This window comes from Protopterus annectens, chromosome 5.part0, assembly GCF_019279795.1.
Source record: "Protopterus annectens isolate FY-2018-M chromosome 5.part0, PAN1.0, whole genome shotgun sequence".
Lineage (NCBI taxonomy): Eukaryota > Metazoa > Chordata > Ceratodontiformes > Protopteridae > Protopterus > Protopterus annectens.
The window spans coordinates 881040000-881060279 of NC_056735.1; the positions used below are offsets into that span (position 1 = coordinate 881040000).

Sequence of the window (20280 nt, forward strand, 5' to 3'; positions counted from 1 at the left end):
GACCCTTGGGGGTACACCAGCATATACAGGCAGTAGAGGGAAGATATTGTGCTCCCATTTAGTAGCCTGTTGCTGGTTAGAGGTAACTGTGAAAACATTTTTCGGGTTGATGGACTGAGACTGTATGTCGCAAGTTTGTTAAGAAGTAGTTGGTGGGAGATGGTGTCAAAAGCTTTTGACATGTCCAGGAAAATTGCAAAGACTAGTTGTCCATTGTTCATAAGATGGTGAATCATATTTGTGAGAGCTATTAAGGCCATGTTGGTACTATGATTAGATCAGAAACCATGCTAGGTGTCTGTTAGAAGGTTATTTGAGGTAAGGTGATTTAGGAGTTTTTGCTGAATACATTTCTCAAGGATTTTGGCTATGGGATGGAGGATTGCAATGGGGTGGTAGTTAGTGATATCTCTGGAGGCCACCCTTGTGAAGGGGAATGATGTGAGAGATTTTTCTGGGGGGGGGCACATATTGTTTGGAGATTGAATGATTGATTAGTATTAAGATAGGATAGACGATGGATGGGGCTGCAATTTTAGGAATTCATTAGGTAGCTGTTCGGCAGCAAGGCAGCAGGGTTTTAGTTTGCTTAGGGGATTTTTAATGTAGGATGTTTGAATAGGTTTAAATAAGAAGGATTTTGATGTACTAGATGCAGGGGAGGGGATTGTGAGTGGTAGGTGTTGATGGCTTTCTAGGAGGCAGGAGATAGAGTTAATAAAATATGAGTTGAACTGTGAGGCTAAGGGTTCGGAGGTATTGGATGTGGAAGGAGAGGGGGTGGGGGCTTTCCAGGGTTGAGGAGGTAATTGATTGTTTGTCAGAATTTTTGTGGGTTGTGAATGTGCTTTTGTTGATAGGTTTGAAAGTCATTTTTTTATCATTGTTGATTTTTTCTTAGTTTGATTTCTAAGCTGCTGCTAAGTGGTGAGATTGATTTTGTTTTTGGAGGATAGGTATAGGGTTCTGGCTTTGTCTCTCTGTTTAATTAGTAGTTTAGTGTCAGGAGATAGCAATGGTAGATGTTTTGATTTGGTGCATATTTTTCTGGTTCGGGCGAGTCTGTTTAGGATGTCAAGGAATTTGTTGTTAAAGAATTCTACTGCAAGTTCCAGTTGTAGATATTTTTTTGTTTTGTAAATATTTGTATTAATTTCCAAAAACAAGAAAACATGAATGCAGGTTATTTATGACAGTGAAGTATTTACAAATTATTTAAAAAGGTTGGCTAAAACCTCTAAACAGATATCAAACATTAAAACCAAAATAAAGTATTTACAAGGGTGTCTATTGTTGGCATATAATTGACTTTCTATACAATTGTTTCTTGATTATAATCTGCTACAGTCATTACTCTCCAGTATTTCAGTTACTTTTTGCCATGCTATATATATAATGATGTAGTTCTTTCAGTTCTTCCATTAATAGTGTTCATTTCCAATTGCAATACTGCTGACACCATATTCATGAATTGCTTAAAAGTTGGAGAAGCTTTGGATTTCCAGTTTGATGTAATGTTCTTCCTTGCAATGGCTAGGAGAGTCCACAAGATTACATATTTTGTTCTTGGTACACAGTCAGGTACAGGCGCATTAAACAAAATAATAGATTTGGAAATCTAGAATTTGTCATTGAATACCATTTGCAGAAAATAATTTATTTTATCCCAATATGGTTTAATCAAATGGCATTTGTAGAACATATGTTGCCAGTCTGCTTTTATTGATAAATCACATCTCCAGCAGCCAATATTTTTCTTAAACATAAGTTCCATTTTATGAGGGGTTACATAAGATCTGTGTATGAATTGTCATGTAAAGAGTCTCCAATGTAATGAAAGTGATGTCTGCTTTGGAGAGAGAAGAATTAATTTTTTGTCTCTGTCATTTGGCACATGTCCATTAATTGATCTATAATAATTCCATATTTTGTCATTATTATAAGTTTTTATTTTTTGTTTGTTTTATAAATAGATGATAAGTATCCCTTTCCAGTAATGGGTTGATTCATTAGTAATATTATATGTTCTATAAGATTAGAAACATTCTGTCTTATTGATGGTTGCATTGTTTCTTGTTTGCTTAATATATACTGTCTTAATTCTTGTACATGTAGCCATGAACTATTTTCCATATTTAATTTCCATTTAATTTGGTCTATTGTCAGAAGTTTTCCAGAGTTTACCAACTGATGCCAATATATTAATCTCTTTTCTTTAAGCATGTTGACTACTTCTATATCAAATGTTATTATATTACCTTGTGTGTACGCTACTGGATATAATAAAAATGACCATGCTTTAATATCAGGATTGCTATTAATAAGATTTTGGAAAATTTTTAATGTATAAGTAATGTATTAGGAACTTATATTTTTATACTTATGTATTATCATATATTCCTTCATCAGCCATAGAAAATTGTTTGGTATGAATTCGGTATACTCATTTGCTACTACAAATCCTGATTTTAACCAGATTCTCTCATGAATTGGCTTCCATTTTGATGTATATTTTGTATTTAGCCATAATGATATTGTTTTAATAACAGATGAATGCAAATATACTTCTATATCTGGTAAACCTATGCCACCCATATCCCAATCATCTAGATGATATTTCATAGCTATCCTTGGTTTTTTTGGATACCGTAGGAATCTTACCATTAAATCATTTAATTGTTTTAGGTGCAATTTAGCTGGTGGCAAAGAACAAGCTTGTATAACATAAAGAATTTTTGGAAATATGATCATTTTAATTATATAGAGCCTTTCTTCCTTTGAAAAGAAGAACTTATTCCATCTTTGTATTAGATTTTTAATATTATTTAAGGTCTCTTTATAATTTGTTTCAATTGTAGTATCTAGGTTGTTAGTTATTATAATTCCCAAGTATTTAATTGTATTATCGGTGGGGATATATTTATGGTATTTTTATTTAGATCTTTTTTATTAGTATTTATAAGCAATACATTTGTTTTGTTCTCATTAAATTTAAGACTCGAAAAGTTTTGAAAGTTTTGAATCGAGTCCCATAATGCTTTTAAAGAGCTATTATTATTCTTTAAGGTAATTAAAATATCATCATCAAAAAGTTGAATTTTAAGCTCTAGGCTGTTGTCTAATTGTATTCCTTCAATATTGTTATCAATACGTATATTATTTGCTAAGGGTTCAATGACTAGCGCAAACAATAATGGAGAAAGAGGGCAACCTTGTTTTGTGCCCTTTGTTATTTTAATAGATTTAGACAGACAAGATCCCAGTTTTATATAAGCCAATGATTTTTCATATAATGATTTTATTAACAAGATGAAGTTGTTTGAGAAGCCATATTCTTCTAAAACTAACCATAAATAATCCCAGTTCACTGAATCAAATGTGCTATTTATGTCTAAACTAATAACATTCATTTTGTTTTTTGTGACATTTATATAATCAATTAAGGAAATAATTCTTTTGATGTTGTCATAAGTGTTCCTATCTTTTATAAAACCTGTTTGATCCTCCTCTATCAAAAATGGTAGTAATTGTTTTATTCGAGCAGCATGTACTGCCATAAAAATGTTATAATCTATATTAAGAAGTGAAATGGGTCTGTATGATGAACATTCACTGGGATCTTTACTTTGTTTCAGAACTGGTGATAATAATGTGTACTTCCAAGAAGGAGGGATGGCTTTACCATTTTTAACTGATGTAAAGACATTCAATAACAACAGCAAAGCCTCATTAGATAGTAATTTAAACATTTCTGAGGAGATATTATCTATACCTGGAGCTTTGTTTAATTTTAGCTTATTTACTTCAGCTTTAAGTTCTGTCATTATTTGCTTATCTATTAATTGTACCTGCTCCTCCAATAACCTAACTTTAACATTGTTTTTAAGAAAAGCTTTCAATACTGAATGTGTTTCTATTTTCTCATTTTGATTATTAAGTTTATGAAAGAATAGCCTAAATGCTTCTATTATTCCTTCTAAATCAGACACTTTCTTTTTGGTTTCTATATTATGTATTTCCTTGATATTTTTTAATGGTGACCAATTGCAATTTTGAAGTAATTGATTAAATAGGTCAGGGGAGAAGTGTTTTTTTTACTACAGATGTATTTATAGGGAGTGTAGGATTGAGTTAGAGTTTTTTTCTTAAGCAGAAATGTAGGGGTATGATCACTAATGTTAATGGGTAGACATCCAGATTGGTGACTCAGGTTTGGCTTATTAGTTAATATCTAGTCCAGCAGTGACAGTTTTTATTGTAATTATCAGTGCGAGTGGGGCAGTTTATAATTTGGGAGAAATTACAAGGTTGATGAAATTGGTAGGGCTGTTTGAGGAGCAGGAGAGACAGTCAAGATTAAAGTCTCCTAAGATGACAGTTTCTTGACTGAATAAGGAGGCAGAACAAGAGAGGAGAAGTTCTATGATGTGAACATTGTTTCCAGGGGCAGATTGGCGGCAATAATAATTATAGATTTGTGAGGATTTATTTGCAGGCGGGTGATGAGGATTTTTGCATTGATGATGTCTGGTGATGTACAGTCTAGTTTTTCTATTTTTAGGGAGTCTTTAAACATAACTGCTACACCACAACCTCTTTTGTTTATTCTGTCTTGTCTAATAATATTATAACTGTTGTATGTAATTTCAGAGTCTTTGATATTGGGTTTTAACCAGGTTTCTGTAACGACAGCTATGTCCAGAGAGTAGGTAGCCAGGATAGCATGAAATTCAGTGATTTTGTTTACAATGCTCCTGAGATTGAAACTGGTTATTAGTAGGTTGGAACTGAAAGTATGTGGTAGTGAGGTATGTACCTTGGAATCAGAGAGATTTTGGTTAGGAGAGTTTGGGTGGTGCAGTTGAGTTAGGGGTAAAACATTGTTTGGGCCTGGGTTGGGGTGGGTGTCAGCCTGTAATTTAATATGTGTAAGGGAGTGGAGTAGAAGATTTTTTAGTTTGGTGATAGCCAGATGGTACTTGAGAGTGGGAGGCTGAGGGTGTGTGGACTGTATGTGTTTGAAAGTGAATAGAAGAGAGTCGGGAGTGCAGTAAAGTTGTTGGCATATGTCGCTATAGTGTATAAGTGATTGTTGGTGAGTAGTATGTTTATGCGGGGGGTGTTGGTTACATATATAATAATTGTGAGGTCAGAGGCATTATAGGTTAGGTAGAGAAGGCATAGTAGACTAGAGTGGTAGTAAAATGAGAAATCGTGCTGCATATTTGGAGCACGTATAGAGATAAAAACATTAGGGGGTGGTGTTGTACAGTAAGTGGGGTGGGGATGGCAGCTAGAGTCTTTAGAGTAGGTTGAGATAGGGAGGTGGAGAAATTAGGTCCAGGTACATACTAAATATTCCCTCCTCTCCATGTTATGTAATCTTGCTTCTTTGTGGATGAATACATCACTCTAAGGAGGCATACAAACATCAATACTACTTTTGGTTATATTTTTACCATCAAGCCTGATGTGTCTTCCTCATTTTAAAGCAACTTAAACCCCAGGATGTCAAAGAATAACTTTATACTATTAGGTGATGTTAAGCTTAACTACCTGTGTCCTGAAAAAGGCCTGTTGTTTCATCTTCTCGCTTGCTTTGATCTTACAAAACTTGTTTCTGTAGTCATTCATCCTGATCCTAGAGCCATGAGTTACTCTGTTATTGGCTGACTAGTTACCATTTCCTCTCACCAATGTCTAGCTATATCTACTAAATATAACTTTCTTAGTGGTCAGTGGACAATGCTTGCTACCTTCATTTTCAGATGTTTTAAACTACCATTTCAAATCTCTGGACATTATGCCTCCCCCATTAGGGAGTGTTTACTACACAGTCTTCTCATGACTATTAACTTATCACTAATTCACTAGAGATTCAAGATGCCATTGTCCATCTAATAAGGCCAAAATGAGGAAAGAAAGATATAGGAACACTGGAAAGCTACAAACTCTACTGCTGCATACAAATCCTTTACGACCCCAAAGAAACAATGCAGGTTAGAAATTATAACCTTCAGGTTTCATTATTTTAAGACTTAACAAATGACCTCTTTCACTAATCCTAAAACTTTTCTCTTTTATTGTTAAAAAATAGGAACAGGTTCAGATGGGAATACTGTTCATTTGAAAAGTATTGTGATGATTGTGACATCCCCACTCTGAATCAGTAATCAAGCAGCCTGAATTCTCACCACTGACACTGGAGAGGGACGTTCACTTGGAATACAAATGGATACATCCAGTATTTCCAGATGCAGACCTCTCTGTATCAAGCACAATTTCCCTTAAGGGCACACAGGTAACACACTCAGCCTGGGGTCTGGATTTCTCTCTCTCTCTCTTTCCCTCTCCCCTGGTCCCCAGTAAGGCTCCCCACTGGCACAGCTTCAAAGTTAAGTCCTCAGCCGAGCGCCCAAGCCAAGTTCTCCATCACTCTCTCTGTGAAACCAGTGCTTCATGTCCCTGCTCATGTAGCTGACAAACACACATTCCTTGAGATTTAATTTTCACACACACACACACACACACACACACACACACACACACACACACACACACACACACACACACACACACACACACACACACACACACACACACACACCTGGGAAAGGCTGGGACAGATTACCCGGTCTACCAACTGCCAAGATTCACTGTCACCAGTCAGTTAGTATAAGGCTCTTAAAAGGGTATCCAGTTATACCGAGTGAGATTAATATTACAGTAAACTCTCAGTTAACTGGCACTCATGGGGATTGCTGGATAAGTGTAGTTTCTGATTGCTTGAGAGTTACTGTTAAAAATAGACCTGACAAATGCTGTACGCTATACAATATCATACCATACCATACCATACCATACCATAAACACTGTATTGATTTGATTTTAATATTGAAATATAGTAATTAAAAGCTCGTCTGGAATAGTAATATTTTAAACTTATATTTTTCCTAGAAAGTGTGGCATGTGGAATGGTTTTCAGTTGCACACAGAGTGGATTGGAATTGAATATAAAGAGAGAGAGAGAGAGAGAGAGTGAATGCATGTAAGAAAGCAGAAGCGACTGTGTGTGAAAGATTGGAGAGATGTATGAAAGCTGAAGAGAGTGTGTGAGAGATCGCAGAGAGAAAGTGAGTGAATGCATGTATGAAAGCAGAAGCAAAAGTGTGTGAGAGATCTGAGAAATGTATGAAATCTGAAGACAGTGTGTGTGAGAGATTGGAGTGAGAGAGTGAGTGAATGCATGTATGAAAGCTGAAGAGACTGTGTGTGTGTGTGAGAAATAGGAGAGAGAATGTGCAATCTGATGCAAACTGAGTGAGTATGGAGTGAGTGTTGACATTTTAGTGATTTGACTTGTTTGGTTTGACTTGTTCTCAGGTTGGGGAGAGAGGGAATTTATTAGTATCTTCCTTTTTAAAACTCTAAAACTCTAAAAATGTAATGTATGCGAAAATAGAAAGTGCAATACATGAAAAATGGAATTGTTTATACTGTACTGTATTTCTTTGATTTTTTCTGGCTACTTGAGAGTTCTGGTTGCTTAAGTTCTGGTTAACTGAGAGTTTACTGTAATACAAATGGTATTGTTGACCAAACAGCAAGGCTTTCAGGAGTGGCCAGAGTTATCACCAAATAAATATGTGCAAATATTCTCAAAACTTAAATATTCTCTAAAAAAAGTCCAGCAACAATGAAAAGTTTAAATATATTTAATAATAAATAATAAAAGAACATGAAAATATGAATATATATTTACAGTAAATACCAGAGTTTCAGTCATAGGAAATATTGAAAATAACACAGCTAGAAAGAGTCACACAGTTACGGAAAAAAAAGCTTAACTAGTCTCACTATATTTTCCTGACTAATCTAAAGAATTACTGTTCCTACTTACTGAATAGAGCAAGGCAAGATAATGTGGGTGAGTGGTCCTGGTTGTCAGATCCAAGAAAGAATACAGAATGCTGAGAGCAATCTTCTACTGATATCTAAACATTATTTCTGGTTTACAGAATGACATCACACACATCTGGTCATCTGACTCTGTTTCCTGCACTATCCCCATGACTAGAAGCTGCTACGGTTTAGCATCTATGTGCTACAATACACACTAGACCTTTAGCTAAGTTTTATTAAAGCATCTAGAAGCCATAAAATAATAAAACCATTCCACTCTTCTGACAGGAGCTACAACCTATTCTCTAGCACAGACATTGCATCTCTGGCTCCATTCAAAACTGTGAGATAACATCCTTATGGCTTAACCCCTAAAGTAATTTAATTTCAAGACTATTTTTTTCAAAGTCAGGTGGATCAAACTCTTCTCTTCCAGAATATGCTGTTACAATGTATACATTTAAACAGTTACAATAATGCATGTACATTTATTTTCTGTCCAGCAGTTAACACTGTTGATACATTTTAACACAGACAAACCTCACAAATACATACAGTTTCAGCATAAGCATCTGTACAAATCAGTTTGATATACAAATGACATAGAATTATTAACAAAATGCCAGCTAGCTGTGCTAGCATATGTTAGACATCCACTGGCCCACGTCTCCTGGCATGGCTGGCAATGCCTGCTATCATCACACTGATAATTAAAAAAGAGCAATATGAATGTTCTTCAATAAGAAATAAAGAGTCTTGGGTACTTAGAAAAGCTACTTTACATCATTGAAGGATACTATAAAGTGAACTATAAAACGCTTACTCCTTACTGCAACTTCAGTCATCTAATAAAATACTAAACTGCCTTCAGAATAAGCAAAACACTCATAAAGAAGACCATGACAAAGAAAATCCACATGAAGAATCTATCCATTACTTTGGCTACTTTCTTCCACTGGATTCCTTTAGCATTAGCCACCTTTTGCTCTTTGAAGCAAGTAGCAATGTAGTCAACATTCCTAGCTAGCCTCTCATAGTGGTTGCAGAACGTAAGACTGGGTTGCTCTGCTCTGCAGCAACAATTTCCTGCACAGCCAGAGAAATGGTTCTCAACATTTTTGTGTATCTTTTTATCTGTCTCTTTATGACTGAACTGTCTGGAACATTGCTCTTTTGGCTTCACGTCTTGCAGTAACATTCTATTCCCATTACATTTATCATTATTTTCTTGCTGATTGTTGTCTTTGTCTTTGCACTTCAGGGGTCCTGTGCAGCTCTCACCAACTTCATATACAAAAAATATTTTGGACATGTAGTCCAGTATGATGACTTCTGCCCACTGAGGAACTGGTTTGGCATCTGGCCCACAGTGGTGGATATTCATGATAAAAATTGTTAAGGCTGTGGATGCTGTGATCAGTGTCATTGTTGCTATATAATACTTGCCTGCAATGAGAAAGAAAGAAAATTGTGTTAAAGAATGATTAACATTTTAGGTGAATTCAAGAAAAATATGCTATACTAATGCTTGTTTTGCATTATTTGCACAGCTTGAGGGGCACATTATACTGTTGAATCATTGACTTTCAGGTGCATTAAAACTGTGGTATTATTTCAGTTTAATGTATGTCCTTTATTTCAGTTTAATGTATGTCCTTTATTGTTTTTGTTTTACTTGTTTATTTGATTTGCTAAATATGTGTGTAGGGATGGTGGGAGTTTGGTCTGAGGATCCTTTACAGCCATGACTGAGGCTCAAAATGTACAGTCAAAGTTCTAAACCTAACACGCTATATAAAGACGATTAGTAGTTAAATCTGGAGAGAGCAGTAAGGTCATTCATTTAAGAGGGACAAACATATCATAAGGCAGTTAGTTCACTTCCTTAACAGAGGCGGTAATATAAAGTATTTTTTTTTATTTCTAGTAATCAGTAACTAATAAAGATACATGAAATAAATTCTGAAAGAAAACAATCATAGAAAATGTTCATGTGTTAGGGACAATCCAAGTTCATAAGTAAAAGGCAATTCAAGGCACCAAACTTGATGACAGGCTAAAGACCAATTTGCCACAAAAAGTTTATAATGCCAACAGAAACCTCCAGAACAATGGGTAAGTTCCATGCATAAACGTTCTCTGGCCCTCATCTAAGAAAATCTTTGCTTAAAATCCCGAATTACAGATTTGCAGATGTTTCATGTTTTACAAGTGTTTAAGAACCAAGCTACCATTAACCATTCCATAAAGCAGTTGCAGTTATAAGAATTTGTTATGCAATCCTGTTACTTTGTCACAAATTTCCCACAGCTCTTCCCATTTCTAATATGACTGTGAAGTTGTCCGCAAATAGCAGGAGATACTTTGCTAAAGCCTTAAACCCAATTACAGACAAGAATACCACTATTTTGAAAGTTAAAGTTAGGGCTCTCTTATCTTGCACCTTTATTGGTTTTCAGTGGCTGGCAGCTTTTATCCTTTCATGGATAATGTTCTGAATGGTTGATGGATGGTCAGCTAGCAGCAAGTCTGGTAGTTAGCACAGGGGATTTACACTATGAGCTGTTTCCTGTGTCCAGGGTAAAGGGTTTCATCACTTCCACCTTCATTTTTTTATTCTGTGATTTTGAGAAAGTCACTTAACCAGAAAATGCTCTTGAGTCTCCCCTGTAAAGGGGTAATTTGTCAAGCTGGCTTACCTGATAAACAAGTAAGTAAAAGAAAATGTCCCTGACATTTGACCCACAATCAGCATTTATACAACCCACAATTCATGGGTGTAAAATCTAAGGTGGCAATTTACAGATAACATTACTGAGACAATACAGAATTTCAGAATACAAAAATATGTTGATGGTCAGTGTGTTGTTGAAATGCACGGTGAGCTACCAGCTATAGGCTATGTACAATACTGTCTCACAAAAAATTATAAAATGTTTTCTCCACAGTGCTAACATAAGAATATGCAAAATCATTTAGTAACATTTATATTTGGGTATATCAGGAACAGCTCTTTACTGACACCTTTAATGTAAATCAAATTATATCTAGGACAGCACTGTCCTATTCCAGAGTTATATGAATCATAGGGGAACACTTGAAGGGCCATTTTAAGCATAACCCATAACCAAAGTCAGAATCAGAATCTATGGGGTGAAGGCCCCCTGCAACTGGATAAAAAGGTTTCATAGGTTCATAGGTAGGTACTAGGCTATCGGCCCAAGGGCCTAAGTGAGCCTAGTCAACAAGGTTCCCTGGCTTACGCCACCCAAGAAAGTTATTTTCCTGTGCCCCTGTCAAGCAGAGCCACAGAAGTGATCCCTGGGGCGTATTTCCTATTTCCCATCCACTCATCAAGATTTTTCTTGAAGAGCGCTAATGAGGAACTTTGCTTGACATAGATGGGTAGCTTGTTCCAGAGTATGTGAAGTCTCTGGGACAGTAATCTATCCCTCCAGCATGTCCTATTTATTGTGGTGACAAGGTTTAGGTCCCTAGAGTGTGCAGCTTGGAGGGATTGGGATCTCTGTAGGTGTAGCATGTCCAACAGCTCTGGGTTTGACATAGCTTTATATGTTAGGCAGAGATTGCCTTGGAATAGGTGATATGCTATGGACTAAAGCTGGAGATTTTTGAGATGGTCAGTGTACAGCATCTGTTTGAGGCCAGTAATCCTCTTTGTGATTTACTTCTGTGGCCTTTTCAGCTGCTGCAGATGTCTTGTGAAGTATATTCCAAAAGGGGTGTTGTACTCTATAATGGGTCAAATGCGTGTCGAGTAGAGGGAAACAATGACCTCTTTTTTCCTGGATGAGAAACCTTTTGTGATGAGGTGTGCCACGTAGAAGAATTTCCTAACTACTGTGGCGATGTGATTATCAAAGGAGAGACTACTGTTTACCTGGGTCCCAAGGTCACTTATCACACATTCGGCATTAAGTAGACTGCTGCCTATGTGGTAGTTCATGGGTACAGAATTTTTACAAAGGGGATGACAGTGTACTTTTTGGCATTGAGCTTGAGGCCATGGCTCTGACACAAGGCATCTGTCTCAGTGAGGCTCTTCTGTAGGATGTCCACATCATTTGGGGACATGACTATAGCTCCTAGTTTGCGGTCATCTACAAACTTCATTAGCCAAAGGCCTTCTGTTAGCCTGTACTTCAGAGAAGTAGATAGCAAATAGGAGAGGTCCCAGGGCTGAACCCTGTGGTACTCCACTTGTCACTGGTTTGAAGTCAGATTTGGAGTCTGCAGCTTTTATAGTGTGGGTTCTGTCAATGAGCCAGTTGGCAACCCATCTTGTGACGTAGGGATATATACCTAGTTTAGTGAGTTTAGCTAAAATTCCAGAATGGGGGATGGTGTTGAAAGCCTTGGCGAGGTCAAGATAGGCTGTGTGAACCACCTTACCCTCATCTACGGCTTTGGTGACTGCCTCAAAGAAGTCAATCAGGTTCAGGAGGCAGGATCTGCCTTTCACAAACCCAAATTGGGTAGGGTCCAGAGTTTGGAGGTTACCAATGTTTTTGTTTATGAGTTCCATGATGATACATTCCATGGCCTTACAGACCAGGCTAATAGGGTGATAGTTCCTGGGATCAGTAGTGGCTCCCCCTTTGTAGAGTGGGATTACTGTTGCTGTGCTCTATTCAGTGGGCACAAAGCCTGTCATGAGGCTATGATTGAACATGGTGCTTAGTTGAGGAGCCACTTCATTCTGAAGTTTGTGTAAAACGCAGCCTGGTATGTAGTCCGGTCCCATGGATGCTGTGTTTTTTGGCTTTAGAGAGTGCAGCTTTTACCTGTGTAGCTGTGATTACAGGGATTCTGCATTCTTCCTGTATAGATATGGGCCCTTTAGGGGGTGAGGGGGGTAAAGTTAGCACTGAACCTATCTGCCAGGATGTTGGCAATATCAGTTGGTTTTGTAATTTTCATGCCGTTGTGCTGTAACTCAGCAGATCTGGGTGTTGCCATTGAGATTCTTGACATAGCTATAGAATGCTTTGTGGCTGTCCCTAGAATCAGTGGCAATTTTGTTTTCATAGCTAGCTTTGGAGGATCTTATAAGGGATCTCAGCTTCTTACTGAGACTGACCACTCATGGGATTTTTCTCTCTTTTGCAACAGTTTCTTCCTTCTGTTTTAGAGTTTGTTTATGGCAGGGGACCACCAAACTGACTTCCTTTTTTTTGAGGATAGCATCTTGGTTTTGTTTGGGATAGCATGATCCATGCACTCGTGTAAGTGCTTATAGAGTGCATTTGTGTAGGATTCAGCAGTCGTAATTGTATTGCCCATCTGCATGGGTGTCATGAAGTTCACCACTTCTGTCTTAAGAAGTATGAAGTTGGCTTTGGAGAAATTTTTTATCATGATTTCCTTAATGGGGGTGTGGGTGGGATGTGGATATTTAGGGTGATTAGCTTATGGTAGTATCTGACCAACAAGGAGATGACTTCAGGTGTGGAACACTGGCCACTCATGTTGGTAATGACTAGGTCTAGGATATTGTTGTCCCTGGTGGGGGTGTGGATAAGTTGATCCAGGGCATTGGAATTTATGAATTCCAGAAGGCGGTGAGTGAAGGAGTTGGTACATGAGTAGTTTTCCCAGTTAATGGTGGGGGTAGTTGAAATCGTCCATTATTAGGGTGTTTGGTAACCCTAATATTTTTCAGTATATCAAGAAAACAGTAGTGGGAATCCTGGGGCATGGTGGGTGATCTGTAGCAAGCTACAATTTGGATTGCAGTTTTGCCCAGAGTTAGTTGCACTTGGATAACCTCTAATGCATTATACTGAGCAACTAGCCTGGAGGTGTGGGTATCCTTAATGAATATGGACACACCTCCACCTTTGGTGTTCAGTTCCAGGTTAGATGGCCGAAAAGTGTGGTATGAGTTATAGCCTGGTAATGCAGAGGTGCTCTCTGGAGCCTTGAACCAGGTCTCAGTCACTGCACTGATATCGATGTTCTCCATTTTAAAGAGTGCCTTGAGGGAGTGCATTTTGAGATTTAGACTTTTAGCATTGAGTAGCATTACCCACAGTTTTTGTTTGCCTGTTCCCGTTACGGTGGTGAATTTGTCATTTGAATCTTGCCTAAAAAGGCACTATAGGGGTGGCAAGAGCCTTAGCCAGTATTCGGAATCCCAAGGGCTACAGGTGCAGGCCATCTCTGGCAAAGCATCATAGTCTGTCGACCATGCCATCCCAGGCAGACAGATACTGGATCCCCTTAGAATGACACCAGAAGCTTAGCCAATTGTTGAAGTCAATCATTTTGTCCTTGTACTGCGGTATCATTCTGGGCGATGGTAGGATGCTACTCAGGGCTAGGGTCATACCTGCCTGGGCTACAAGATCGGAGAGCTCTTCCATATCTCTTTTCATGTAGTCCGGGGAGGTATGTCTCAGGTCATTCACACCAACATGGACAATGAGAGAGTCATATTTGTACTTGTTGTGGAGTGACCTGAGTGTGTGGGTTATGTGGTGGATCCTGGCACCCGACAGGCAGCTGACAGTAACCTTCTCCTTGTTTAGCCTGGTGAGTGGGACATCAGTGTGCCTGACTATAGAGACACCTGTGACTTGTGTGTTGGGTACGTTGTTTTGCCTTATGGGCTGTGATTGAGTGGCACACCAAATCTGTGGGCTATGTGTCATTTGGGTTGTGTTGGGGGGTGGAAGTTGCTTTTGTTTCTGCTTTGGAGGTCTCTGTTGTTTAAGCAGATTATTATTGAGAGCCCCTGCAAATGTTTTTCTGTTTCTATGTGTGGATTTTGGTGGTGTAGGTTTAGTGGGACTATGTGATGAGTGTGGCACAAGTGTTTACCCTCTCCTCTTTACTGTCTAGTTCAGTCTTGGTTGGAGAGAGCATTACCTTCAGTTTGGCTAGATAAGTGCATCTCTCACAGGTTGTAGTGTCAGGTGGTAGGAGGAGAAGGTTGTCTGTGTACAGGAGGCAATTGCTACATTGCCCCAGGATGCCCAGATTCATCAGATAGACAGGAGCGAACACTGGGAGCTGATCATTGGACATGCCTGAATAAAAAACTATTTTCCTCTAGATAAGTGAGGAAAGTGAGTACAAAAACTGGTTTCCTCTAGGTAAAGAGGAAGGTTGAGTGTTGTAGTAATTTGTAGCTTATTTAGTGCTTACAACAAGTTCTGAACAAGTGCTGAGCATGAATAAGCAAATTCAAGTGCTAAAACTAAGAATCTGTATCTGAACTAGACTAGTTACAGGAAAGAAATAAGTGCAAATGCTGGCTTTTAAATCAGAAAGTTGAAAGAGATGGAAAAATTGCCCAAACGGCCAATAACTACAATTTATGGGCCAAAAACCACTCCTTATGTGGTAGATAGATTACCTAGTGCTTATCACTCCCACTGATAAGCTAGCAGGCTTCCCTTCAACACAGACAGGCTTCGGGGGCTCAGAAGCTTACAAACAGTCCTAGATATAGCAAATCCGTATCTAGACTAGACTAGTTACAGGAAAGGCAGGAAACAAGTGTAAATTTTTTTTTGTTACAGTTAAGCAGGACACAGGAAGATTCTAGCAAAGTTTTTTTTTCTTCAGTTGTTTGTTGAAAAGAAAGAGAAGAAGGTAGATGACTATAAGTTATTGTGCTAGCGTTCACTCATGAAGTAATGGTAATGCCATTTCTGAAACAGCCTGCTGTTGTCAAGCAGTTCTCCAGAAGACAATAGAGAGCTCAGTGTCTGAAGGATGCTAGAATTCATGGGGTGAGAATTGCTCTTGTAACTAAGCACCGCATCTCCACAACTGTGCACTTTGCACTGTGAACTGTGAAACATGAAGTCATAAACACAGAGATAAGAACATTTCCATGACACTGTAGTCTCTGTCATCTTTCTTCATTGTGGAAAAACAATAAAATCTCCAATTGATGAATGAATGAAGAAAGAAGCACCACTAACCTTCTACAAAGCCTGAGCCACACTAGCTGTGATGTTCACGCTATTGGCAGACATTGCTCTATTGCTAACAGATAATATTAATTTGGGCTGCACTTGCCTACTGCATCATTCCTAGGGATATAACTGTGAGGCAAGTTAGGGGGAAAACTGGCTGGTAGAGATAGACAGGAAAGAGAGTAAAGAACACCAGGTAAGGGAAGAACTACATATTATTGAAGCAGAATGTAGAAAAGGAGAGTGATGTGACTCTACCATGACAGGGCTGTCACAACAAGCACACAGAAGACAGAAATAAAGGCAGCTTGCAAGAATGGAGGATGCAGGGAAAGCACCATTGAGATAGTCATGTTATTTATTTTTTTTAACATTTTGTTTATCAGAATGCCCATTCCCTGGAACTGGTTCCTCATTCATGTGAAGTAGAGTTCAGTGCAACTTGGACCAGTGAACTGGTAATTGGAAATTCACCCCTGGTCTTGCACCTATGTCTCTAATGGACAGAGGCAGTCAGTAAATCACCCCCCATATAAATCGACTCTGTGGTTCACATTTAGGTTGCACTGTTAGGCTTATAAGGGCCATAGTGGTCGTTACACCTATAAACCTAATGAAAAATGGGACAGGAGTAAGTGAGGGACAATTATGTGGGTGTTAGGTACAATGCACAGATAGGCCTGATGGACCATGGGTCCTCTTTAAGCTTTTATCTTCATATCTTAGTTTTCATAAATACAAAACTTAATATATTAAAACTGTTGAAACTAAATAAGTATAGTGAAAGTTCTTCCTTATTATTTTTTTAAATAAATTGCATGTTGGTTTCATGGGGCCTATGATAAACTTTACTGATTTTTGTGTTTCTTTAATGACTCTTATGCAAAACAAAAGTGCTATGTCTAGAGCTACTAGTAAGATAATGTTATGTGGTCAGTTTTATAACGGCACTGTAGTTTTAGGCAAATCACTTCATCCCGGGCATTTGTCATCTGTATAAACAGCTTTCACTGTTTACTCCATTCTTGCAAGCTTCCTTTATTTCTGTCTTCTGTGTGCTTGTTGTTTTCACTGAAAGTTGTTTATACGGATGACAAATGCTAGAAACCCACTTTGCTTTACAGCATAAGTCCATAAGGATAAAGCTGTAGTAATCTGAATTGATAAATAAGCTCTTGAGCAATTTAAATTATTTCAAGTAATATTTAAATAGTACAATAAAATCAAAAAACGGACTAGACTTAAGCACTTTAAGAAGTCTTAGAAAATGGAGAAAATCCAAACATTAACATTCAGAAAGTAGAAGATGGAGTGAAACTACACCATAGAAGCAATACACTGAAATATGAAGTGCCAATATAGTGGTGAAAATGCATCTTAACTACGTTACTGTCAAGCATTTAAGCAAGAGTCAATGGTGGGGACATGGGTGTTATATGGTATTTAATAATGAATGCTGGTATTAAGCCACAAGAATGAAACATGAAAGATATAATGGAAACACAAATGGTTAGTATTAACACAACCCACATCACCATCACTGATTATTGCTTTTATACATTGACCTATTTATTGCATATAGTTTTTATTTAGTTGCCTTTGTTACATTTTATTGGAAATATTAGATTATTCATTTGTTAACAGTGTAAACCCACTGGACATCTGTCCCTTTAGAGTAGTGATCTGGGAACACCCCAGAGAACACATTTCAAACAATGTATATATATTTTCTGCTTTCTTTCATGCTTTAATACCTTTCCTGCTTCCCATTTCCTCCTATCTCCCACTGTAGCAGAGAGCGGAAGGGGTACTCATAACCTAATAATGCTTTCTTAGCACTATATTTATTGCATTGTTCATTTTGTGTCATTCATTTACTGTTTTAAAGGGGCTGGTCATCTTTTCTTATGAGGTTGTTTTGTTTGGTACTGGACAATATTGACTACTGTGTTTTGCTTCTGCAGACCTTTGTTTAATTTACAGGTTAGTGGTTTTAATGTTGCATTTGTATATCCTGCCTGGTGTTATGTATGGAAGCATTTTACAGAATACTATTAGTATACAGACACACTTTTAAATAATTATGGTGTGGATGGCAGTAATTTTGCAATATTGCTGTTTCTGTTTTTTCTTTTTTTAGTCCTTTTATTGAGCAGTTAAATCCTGCAAGATAGTGGCCTCTTTTCAGTGGAGATGTGAGGTGGCGTTTATACTACTAGGGAAAATGTGGCCAGGGCATTAGAGAACTTCCCCTACTCTTTTCAGTGTGTGCCATGGGATCTTTTACATGCATCTGAGCTACCACCAGCTCATACAGATGGAACTTTGGTTTAATATCTCATCCAAAGAATGACACACACACACACACACACACACACACACACACACACACACACACACACACACACACACACACACACAAGTCCAGCACTCCTCTTTTGCTGTTCACTGCAGTGTCAACAATCCATCTACCTGATGTGGAAATAGAACCTACAGCTTCTGCACCAAAGGTGAGAACTGTTGCACCAGTGACACTGATATTTCTTCCACTGAGTGGAATAAAATAAATGTGTTCACTGTATATCATCATAAAATAAAATTTTGTATTATATGAACAGTTTTAATGGCAAACGGCAGTGAGAATACTATGAGCCATTTGTTAAAAGTGACAAATATATGTAGTTAGTTTTAGTTTGCAGATCAGTGGAAATTGATACTCAGATTTGCTGTGAATGTGTTAAGACTAAGCATATCTAAAGTATGTTTTCTGAGTTACAGCTTTATGTATACTTGTGTTTAGGGGACAGTTTGTTTCTAACATTTTCATATAAAACATGATGCTCTGTAGAGCATGTAGGTACTGTGTTTAGCAGCCCTTTTACCACATTACCAAATGATGATAATTAAGTCACTCATACAAAGCTGACACTAAGCAAATTATCAGTTGATTTATTTTATATTTTCTTTGTGTGCAGGGCACACTAGGAGTGTACATAATACATTACCATTCTGCAGCATTCTTATTATACTGTGGTCACAGTGGGAGTATATGTAATGAATTACTGTTCTGAAGACATTCCTTTTTATGTGTGGGACTCACTAGGAGTGTATATAGTGCATTAATGTAATACACACATTTCTATTGTGCATGAGTCACACTAGGAGTGTATGTAGTACATCACTGTGCTGCACACATTCTTATTATGCATAAGTCATACTAGGAATTTATGTAGCATGTTACTGTGTTGCACGCATTCCTATTATGCATGAGTCACACTAGGAGTTTATGTAGTACATTACTGTACTGCACACATTCCTATTACGCATGAGTCACACTAGGAATTTATGTAGTACGTTTCTGTGCTGCATGCATTTTTATTATGCAAGAGTCACACTAGGAGTTTATGTAGTACATTGCTGTGCCGCATGCATTCCTATTACGCACGTGTCACACTAGCAGTGTATGTAGTACATTACTATGCTGCACACATTCCTATTATGCATGAGCTACACAAGGAGTGTATGTAAATCATTACTGTGCTGCATGCATTCCTATTACACAAGTCACACTAGGAGTTTATGTAGTACATTACTGTGCTGCATGCATTCTTATTACACACATGTCACACTAGGAGTATATGTAGTACATTGCTGTGCTGCATGCATTCCTATTACACACGTGTCACACTAGGAGTGTATGTAGTACATTACTGTGCTCCACTCATTCCTATTATGCACGTGTCACGTTAGGAGTGTATGTAGTACATTACTGTGTTGCACACATTCCTATTATGCATGAGTCACACTAGGATTTTATGTAGTACATTACTGTGCTGCACTCATTCCTATTATGCATGAGTCACACTAGGAGTGTATGTAATACATTACTGTGCTGCACGCATTCCTATTACGCACGGGTCACACTAGGACAGTATGTAGTACATTACTGTGTTACACGCATTCCTATTACGCATGAGTCACACTAGGAGTTTATGTAGTACATTACTGTGCTGCATGCATTCCTATTATGCATGAGTCACACTAGGAGTGTATGTAGTACATTACTGTACTGCACTCATTCCTATTATGCATGAGTCACACTAGGAGTTTTTTTTTTAGTTTCTTTTCGGCTCTCACAGCTGACTATTGGTTTGCTGTCAGGCATACCTCTCAACTGTCCAGAATTTCAAAGAATGTCCAGCCTTTTGACAGATATTTTCAATCTCTACATCATAAAATTTGTGGTTTCCTGGCAAATCTTTGAGAATTAGAGTCACTTAATAATGACAGGTATTTGAGTTTCAGATTTTATATCCTTAAGAAAATGCATGCTAATGAAGATAATATTATTTTACCAACTTTCTATGTCTATGGGAGAAATATTTAAAATCCGTTTCTCATTTTGAATCTTCGTCTCTCCATTATAATT

At 37.7% G+C, this 20280-nt stretch overlaps 1 protein-coding gene across 1 annotated transcript in view; it reads right to left on the reverse strand.

Moving 5' to 3' along the window:
• Nucleotides 1-8745: 8745 nt before the first annotated feature.
• LOC122802054 (neuronal acetylcholine receptor subunit alpha-9-like) overlaps nucleotides 8746-20280 on the reverse strand; it is a 291951-nt gene continuing 280416 nt past the window's right edge. The window contains exon 5 of the mRNA XM_044071773.1: nucleotides 8746-9348. Coding sequence (XP_043927708.1) covers nucleotides 8759-9348 — 590 coding nt within the window. The 3' untranslated portion in view covers nucleotides 8746-8758. The remainder of the gene's footprint in view (nucleotides 9349-20280) is intronic.